The 8,939-nt window shown below is 38.7% G+C and overlaps 2 protein-coding genes across 3 annotated transcripts in view; one reads left to right on the forward strand and one right to left on the reverse strand.

The window, feature by feature from the left end:
* LOC105167507 (probable sodium-coupled neutral amino acid transporter 6) lies at positions 2,377-5,520 on the forward strand. 2 transcript variants are annotated; one of them, XM_020695878.1, is made up of 5 exons: positions 2,377-3,532; positions 3,643-3,795; positions 4,102-4,305; positions 4,475-4,940; positions 5,075-5,520. In XM_020695878.1, the coding sequence occupies exons 1-5, from the start codon at positions 3,103-3,105 to the stop codon at positions 5,220-5,222; spliced, it is 1,401 nt and encodes a 466-aa protein (XP_020551537.1). In that variant the 5' UTR covers positions 2,377-3,102; the 3' UTR covers positions 5,223-5,520. The 2 variants fall into 2 exon arrangements, with proteins under 2 accessions (XP_020551537.1, XP_011085571.1); XM_011087269.2 differs by having other exon boundaries at positions 2,378-3,532; positions 5,084-5,520.
* LOC105167508 (protein furry homolog-like) overlaps positions 5,557-8,939 on the reverse strand; it is a 17,726-nt gene continuing 14,343 nt past the window's right edge. The window contains 1 exon segment of the mRNA XM_020695877.1: positions 5,557-8,939. This exon segment is cut by the window's right edge and continues 10 nt beyond it. Coding sequence (XP_020551536.1) covers positions 6,039-8,939 — 2,901 coding nt within the window. The 3' untranslated portion in view covers positions 5,557-6,038.

Raw genomic sequence — 8,939 nt, forward strand, 5'->3', positions numbered from 1 at the left:
TAATTTTTTAAGAAGATATTTCCAAAATCTAAAAATAATTTCTTAAGGAGATTATAAATTCATCTTTTATCAAACACTTAAAAAAATTATACTCTTTCAAATATTTCATCAAATATTTTTATAAAGTTGATAAATTTAATCAAAAATAATGTTGGAACAGAATATTTATGATTTATAATTGAAAAAAAAAAATTCCAAAGAGAGCCTCTCTTAGTAGCGTTGATAGGGCTAAAGCCTAAACCTATTCGTTCAGATTCTTGTATCCGAATTTCGATTCGAATTTTTAAAATTAAATACCGAATTATCTGATATTCCTTCCACAGGTAGGAATGGTAACATACACACGTGTGTATGATTTTATTTTATAAATAAAACTTATATTTATTCAAAAAAAAAAAAAAAAACATACACACGTGTGCGGGATGTGTATTATTGCAACCATTGACAAGATTGTGTGCCCTACGCACTTGTAATAAGTTGTTGAAAATATGTCTGCTTGCTTATACCAAATGGGCTCTACGCTTCTTCCCTAAAATCACGACTTTGCCTCGGTAGTAATTACAGTAGAATTTCAGGCCCAAAATTTTTCCTTTGACAAAGATCGATAATTATACGATTACATTAATAGATTTGAATAGCTGAATAATATATCAATATAACTAAAAATAATGAAATAAATTACATTAAATTTACATAAAGTCGGAAATAACACTGAATACATCTCGTACTTATTTATAAGACCAGTGATTGTATACCGTATTAGATTCAGATCAAGTTTTGGGTTCAAATCTCATCGACACTTATTTATAAAAATTACAAAAAGAATTTCATGTGCAAGATTTATCGGAAAAAAATATATTAATTGATAATGAAGGGGTATAAGGGTAATTTTGGTTGTCTTAACTAGTGGATGCAGTTACATCACTATTTAGAAAGTTCAAGGAGCAAACATCGGAAGAAATCGGTCTTACAATTATGAGAATTGTGAGTTTGAACTCAACGAATGTGAATGTATTTTTTTATTTATTTTTAATATATTTATTGCATTAAAAATATCGATGTATTGAATTTATAATTAAATATACTAAATTAAAAAAGAAAAAGGAAGGAATTCAAATCTTGCAGCATTTAGAGTGTCGTTTTTGTGTCAAACATATTATTTTATTATATTATTGTTATTTTTCCGATGAGAAAACAAGCAAAATTTTATTTTAAAATGGGAAGTCAGAGATGATTTGAGCTAAATATGAAGAAGCAAACATGTGGGGTGGAATTGTTCCACGTTTAAGATAAAATCTTTGAGGGATGAAATAAGAGAAAATGTGTATTTCTTAAGCCATCCAGAAGGTTCCTTAATAGTTATCCTCAATCAAATCTAATTTGGACAAGCGAGAAAGTCAAAACGAGGTAAGTTAGTCAACTACGTTAAACAAATGGTTTTCATATGGAAAACCTCAACCATTAAGGTTAAAGACATTAGTTAATGATAGGAAGAATTGCATTTTTAGTCCCACTTAATAGATAATATTATACTTTTGGTCCCATAGTTCATAGACTTAGAATTTTTGGTCTCATAAATTTTAAAAAATTATAATATTTGAAACAAAAGTACTACAACGGTTTATTCTATGAGCCCAAATACGCCACAATTTCTATTTATGAAATGAAATCAAATATATTAAACCTATAAATTATACATCTAAAAGTTTAATAATTATGTGTCAGGTGAGACCAAAAATACAATTTTTTTGTTAATAATGCCTAGCCAAGTTGTGTGAAATGATAGACGTGGCTCAGCTGCTGGCATTCCAACATCGTGGCGCCGCGTCGGTTTTTCATTAGTCAATTTTCAATTATAGTGACCAGCCGCCCCCACTCCCATAAATCAGCCGCGGCTGGTTATTTAGGCACATGCCTATGAATACAACATAAAATAAAGAGTTAAATACACCCAATAATATCAGCCATAATCTGAATGAAGAAAAATAATAGTAAATATTAAACCAAAGATACCAAAAGATCATTGACCAATTATAAATAGTATAGATAATTTTTTAAATGAAAATATCCTTATCTTTAAACTTCTTGGAGATAATGTGAATAAAGATAGTTCTTAGGAATAATTCAACAATTTGAGCTCAAAATTGTTTACAACAAGTCTTGTGTTTGAACATGAATATGAGTGTAAAACGTAGATAAGTATCAATAAAAGTACCAAAGATAATAACATAGTATTGGCAATTATGAATAATATAGTTATAGATATAGATAGATTTGTATATAGTTAATTGCCATGTGTTTAATTCACTTATATTAAAAAAAATGTATATAGGGTGGGTTTGAGAGACATGATCCAGTATCTCAGGCGTGTGGGGGGATTGTTTTCTGGGAGCAGGTGAAAGGAACTCAAAATCATAACCTTGGAAAGCAGTGATTGTGGTTGCATAGGAAGAAATGATTGTCTGACTGACACTCTTCACCTCAAGAAAAGTAAAGAAATGTGGAATTTACTTTGAAAATATATTTACAGCTTGCAGCTTGGATTTTTCTTTGACAGCTATGTCTAATTTGGCAACACAGAAGAATATTAAAACTCTTTCATTATTATTATGAATGCATTCGTGAAACACGTTGCCGCAACAATCTCTCTCTCTCTCTCTCTCTCTCTCTCTTTTTATACCTCAGCTTCCTTACCTTATTTTGGTTTTAGTATTCTTGAAGTTTGTTTTCTGGTCATCACTTCGTTTTCTCTTTTAAAAGTTTTGTCTTTGGATTGTTTCGCGTTTGATTTTTGAGGTTGTCTTGAATTTTGGTGAATCCGGTGCAGGAATTAAGAAAGTTTAAGGAAGATCTGTGAAGGGTTCTTACTGTTGAACTAGTTATTTTAAGATCAACGTAAGGTTGCTCACTATTTATTGCCTAACCCAATCATCACTATTTTCTGGATAGAGCCATTTCTTTCAGGTTTAGAAGACAATTTAGTTGAAAAATTCAGAACCCTTTTTAGATTGCGGCTAATTATTAAGGTTTCTGTATAATTCTTTAGCTTGAGGAAGCCAAGTTTTCGTTCTTGGATCGAACAGTTTCAGATTTGATCTGAAAATGGTGATTGGAAGTCTAAAATCCACAAACAGAGAGAAGTCAAGAAAGAGCAAGCAAGCAGTCATTGATGACAAAACTCCATTATTGCCTAACAAGCATGAGGAGGAGGATGGGTTTGATGAGTTCAATGGAGCTTCTTTCAGTGGGGCAGTGTTTAATCTATCGACCACCATTGTCGGTTCAGGGATCATGGCTTTACCTGCAACCATGAAAGTGTTGGGACTTATTCTTGGTGTTGCTGTAATAATCTTTATGGCATTCTTGACAGAAGCCTCTATTGAGTTTATGCTTCGTTTTAGTAGGACAGCAAAGGCCGTTTCTTATGGAGGTCTTATGGAGGATGCATTTGGGAAGTACGGGAGGATGGCCATCCAATTTTGTGTATTAGTCAACAATGTTGGTGGACTTGTTGTGTATATGATTATCATAGGTATAATTCGGAATTGCAATCTTCTGCGTATGACGTATATCTCTATCTATTACTTGTTGTTATGGTGATTGTCAAGTCACATTGATCTTACAGAGCTTTTGATGGTTAAGGTGATGTGCTCTCTGGAACGACATCTGGTGGAATTCACCACAACGGTGTCCTGGAAGGTTGGTTTGGAGAGCACTGGTGGACAGGACGATTTTTCATCCTCCTTATTACCACCCTTGCCATATTTGCACCATTAGCCAGCTTAAAGCGAATTGGTGAGTCCTTTCACGTTGGTTCTTATTTCAAGTTTAGTTAGGTAATGAAGGTGTCAAATGTGTTTCTTACGACTTAATGATAGTTTGAGAAGCTATTGTACACGTGCTGACACATACAGACCATAACGGATCGATTGATACAAGATACCTTATATGGACTTTCTTGGTGCATGAGAATTTTTATTTTTTCATTTGATGTTGAATTTGATGATATGCTTCTAAGGAAGAAATTGATGAACTCTGCTATGGCTACTGTTCTCCTCCATTGCAAGAAAAGCTGAATCTTTATTACATTTGTGTTTGCAGATTCATTGAGATACACATCTGCTTTGTCAGTTGCACTAGCTATGGTTTTCCTGATTGTTACTATGGGGATCACTCTCTTCAAATTGATCAACGGAACCATTCTGATGCCTAGATTGTTTCCTGATGTTACCAATCTCGCCTCATTCTTCAAACTCTTTACTGCAGTTCCTGTTCTTGTAACAGCCTACATCTGCCACTACAATGGTACGATATCACTTCAGATTGCAAATTCTTGTGTTTCTTGTATCAGGACGATCTTAGACCATCGTATAATGATGTATACTCAATACAGTAGCCACAAAGGTTATATCTAGTGATACAATATGCAACGGTACTGAGTTGGTGATTCTAAAAGATACAAGTTTCTCTGCAGTTCACTCAATAAACAATGAGCTTGAGGATAACACACGGATGAAGGCAGCAGTGAGAACTTCTCTTGCTCTCTGCTCGAGCGTATATGTGATGTCGAGCGTCTTCGGATTCCTCTTATTTGGCGATGCAACACTTGATGACGTACTTGCCAACTTCTCCACAGACCTCGGAATTCCATTTGGATCTTTGCTTAATGATGCAGTGCGCGTTAGCTATGCAGCCCACCTGATGCTTGTTTTCCCTATTATATTTTACCCACTACGGCTAAACTTAGACGGGCTTCTATTTCCATCTTCGAGGCCTTTGTCCTCAGACAACCTGAGGTTTGCATCACTCAGCACTGGGCTCATGATGGTGGTACTTTTAGGTGCAAATTTCATACCCAGCATTTGGGATGCTTTCCAGTTCACTGGAGCTACTGCTGCTGTTTGCATTGGTTTTATATTTCCTGCTGCAGTTACTCTAAGGTAAGTCTATGATTCGATCAAGCCACTTGAAAATATCAAATGATCCACTTTCTTAGCAAGTTCTGCCAGTTTGTTTGTAGCCACTCTAGGGGTAACGAAATCATGATCATGATTCTGATTATTTGTCCGTCCTGTTGGTGCAGGGATCGATATGGGATAGCCACGAGAAGGGACAGGATGTTATCCATTTTCATGATTCTCCTTGCAGTGTTCTCAAATCTGGTGGCGATATACAGTGATGCCTATGCATTGTTCAAGAAGAATCCGTCTCTTCATAAATGATCGAACAAAGAATGATCGATCATATTCTTCGTTTGTTACTTGGAGACCTGCATTGGTAGCCTTAAAACGACTCAGTCGCCTTTCTTGGGTATTCTGTATGAACATAGCCTTAAAACAACTGAGTCGCCTTTCTTGGGTATTCTGTATGAACATACCAGCTCGAATAGTATTGTTGTTAAGGCATTGTATGTTCTATTTATTGTCGCAGAAATATTACTGTATGAAACTTGAATCTGTATCGAGTTTGTGGGAGCTTCAAATTACAATAAATATACATACAAATCCTCCTCTCTCTCAATCATTTGAATTAGGCGCTTCACATAAACACCCTCAGTAAACTTGAAGCATCAATAAGCTTATTCGGAAATAAGGCCCATCATCAAGGCCTGAGTTCTTGAATATACGCTAATACAAGTCTTTCAAGTATTCATAAAAAAGAGGAAATCTTACTAAAAATCATGCTAATTAGGCTTCAAAACTAGACTATAGTTGATCGAATCATCGGGACAAATATCTATATGTACATCTCATTCCAACTCCAACCAGCTGAATGTGTATGTACGTACTTACTAACATGTAACAACAGAGATCACACAACTATAACTAACAAAAAGTTCCCACGACTTTTACAAAACTAATGGGCAAGGGATGAAACTTGGTGCACCCAACTAGCTATAGACAAAATTTAGCAGACTTACATCATCACGGAACATTACTATATCTAAATAAATATCTATTTACATTTACCAGCCCCCACAATATTCCAGTGCGCGTACTAATAAACCATGCGCAGGACGAAAAAGAGTGCCCATGGCTTTATGGTTTTCCAATGGTGGTTACGAAGGGAACAAGCCTTCTATAATCTCTCCGCCTCCCGAGTGCACAACTATCAAGAACTCGCCCTAGCATCAAACGAGTATTCTGGAGTGCTAACTCTTTTGCTGATATGCCTGATTCGATTGCATTAGCTTGCCCAGAATTCGTCAAGCCTGCCCCAAACCCGAATCCTGACGAAAACTGCAAAGGCCCACTTCGAGCTTTAAAAGAAGTCTGAGGTGCAAGGAACCTATCGTCTGTTCCACCAAATCCATTCTCAAAGGATCCTGGATCTTGTGGATGGGAACCGGGCAAGGAGCTACAGCTTTGTAAGAGTGCTTCCAGAACACTAAGTGCCTCCCAGCAAAGAGTACTCTCCACCAGCTGGGAGACTATTGCATACATATGTGGACTCTGAGCGGCATCCACAGGAGTATGCTGAAGCAGAGCCTTTAGCATAAGAAGTATAACCCGCTGATACTCAACCGGCCCCTTCTCCAGCAGCCGAAGGAGGTGCCCAAATGCCAGAGCCGAGTGTTTGGGGAACCACTCATTGCACAATAAGGGTGAAACACAAGCAAGAAGATTTTCAATGCCCTTGATCTCCCCAGAGGCATAAGCCATGAAGACAGTTGCTAGCTCATTCAAAGATTTTGCTTGACACCAGATCGCAATGTTGGTTGCAACAGTACAAGCCTTCTGGTACTGCTGCTGCAGTGGTGAAGCAGATCCCACCACAGCATCCTGACTGAGCTGTAAGCAAAGCCAGGGAAGTATGCCTGTAATATGCATCAAGAGCCGTGTTTCCGCATCACCAAATATTGAATCACAAGAAGGCACTGTTATCCGAGATAGAACCTCAATCGAAACACCATGACTGACAGTGGACATGAGTCCTTTAAGCACCAGAGGCTGCACTCCTTCAAATGCTGGCACCTTTGCCGTTGATAGTGATGCGTCAGAGATGTTTCTGGAGTCCATACGCTGAAAGTCAGAACTATCTGATGCACTTGTGTCTAGCTCATCACGCGGCATGCTTGAAAGCAGCACATTTTCTGTTGTTGTGTCCCGGAATGATAAACGATCTGTTACCCGAGAGAACAGCTCAAGCACCTGGCAGTATACATGAATAAAATCTGTGTGCATCATGGCAACACAACCCCAGAAAAGCTGGGGATAAAGTATTACTTTTTCAGGTTCCATATTTTCCACCATCACTTGCAAAGTCAACAATATTTCCATCACAAAACCCAAAACTGATGGTACAGGATTACCCAGGCACCTATGCAGACAGCGAAGCAGAGATACACATGCATCATTTGTGACACGTGGTCGTAGAGCACGGTATATTTGGTGTGATCGGCATGCAAGGTGTCTTGATGTGCATTCCATAGCCCATTTAAGTGCCTCTGCACCCCAAGTTTCCCTCAGATCACCTTGGAAAAATATTGCATCCACCATGCTCTGCACAAGAGCAGATAAGAGTGCTGCACTTGGGAGCTCTGTCCTGACAACTGTGGGGTCCTCATTCTCCCACATCATGCTACCTCTCTTTGACTGGACATATTTGATCAGGCTCACAACCTGCTGCTTGTTCTCTCCATCACTGTTTTCAACATCATACAGTTCTAAATGCCGACCAGCTAGTGAATACAGTAAATTAACAAGCAGGTGTTGGCAGTGCTCCAGCACAATATCCTCTGAACTGTCCATTGAGACGAATGTAACATGAAAGAGCAGGGGTAAATGCTCCCGAAAATCCTCATCATTCTCATATGCAATTTCTGCAAGCAGAATCAGCGCAATATCCGCCTGTGTCAATGTGTGTTGCTGATGGCCTTGTAACGCTGACTGAAGTTCTTTAGCATTGACGCCATGAGTTCCAACTCCTGAGTGCAATCCATCTTCCCCAGAATTCGGAGTGTCAATGAGGTAATCTCCACTGTCTCGAGATACATGGCGACTTCGCAAGCTACCCGTTGAACTTCGGACCCCCATTAGTGGTCCAGACATGTTAACTAATGCTGGTAGAAGTTGTCCAGACCGACCAGCAGTTACAGGAACAACATTCAGCTCTGGAGGCATAGGAGTCAACGGACCTGAAGCACTTCTCCCACCAACAGCAGCTGTTCTCCAGCTCAAGCTTCCACTTGTATTCCTCAGTGGTCCATCAAGCGATCCACGGACAAGTAAAGGTGACATGTGAGGCTGGCTATCCACAACAGAGGTGATTTGAGCCACTGCAGGCGCCTGAGAGAATTCCAAGACAACTCCTCCATCACCTTTATTAGCACTAAGTCTCAATGGTTCCACAGTATCTTCAAGCATCCGCTGAGCCAATTGGTAAACCAAGTGATCAATCGTACGCTGTGGGCAGATTCGAGCTAAATACAAACTAACCCTCTTGGCAACTGAGAAGTATGTGGCAAATGCTCCACTTATTTCTGCTGATGCATTTGAATCACAATCTTCGATCCCTTTAGTGATTAAGAAATCCAGAACCGGACTTATGTTCCTCGGCTTGCTAGCTATTGTGCTCCATAACTTCTCAATTTCATCAGGAAACTGATCTCCATGGCGCCATGTTACATAATAAAGGCTTTTCAACAATCTCTCACTCCAACCTGAATCCTTCAGTTTCCAAAAATTGAGATTCTCGATCCATGGAGCCATGCAGGTCAAGACTTGATGTTGTGCAATTATGTCCACTGCGTCGAGCTGCCTCTGCATGATCTCTTCACAAAGAAGTTGGCTCAGTTCTGGATGATCTTTAGCAAGTTTGCAAGAGAGTTTATACTGGAACTGTTGATAAGAGTCGGGAAGGTTGCCGACAACAGCAGCTCGATAGCTTCCTGCACCCTCAACACCATCCTCAGCCCATTCACGGAGTGAAAGTGTCTC

This window comes from Sesamum indicum, linkage group LG8, assembly GCF_000512975.1.
Source record: "Sesamum indicum cultivar Zhongzhi No. 13 linkage group LG8, S_indicum_v1.0, whole genome shotgun sequence".
NCBI lineage: Eukaryota > Viridiplantae > Streptophyta > Magnoliopsida > Lamiales > Pedaliaceae > Sesamum > Sesamum indicum.

Bases quoted from the DNA above. Each gene is read 5' to 3' on its own strand.
- LOC105167507 (XM_020695878.1), top strand. From the start codon at position 3,103: ATGGTGATTGGAAGTCTAAAATCCACAAACAGAGAGAAGTCAAGAAAG. The intron at 3,533-3,642 runs GTATAATTCGGA...TTGATGGTTAAG, and splicing joins TGTGTATATGATTATCATAG to GTGATGTGCTCTCTGGAACG. The intron at 4,306-4,474 runs GTACGATATCAC...GTTTCTCTGCAG, and splicing joins CTACATCTGCCACTACAATG to TTCACTCAATAAACAATGAG.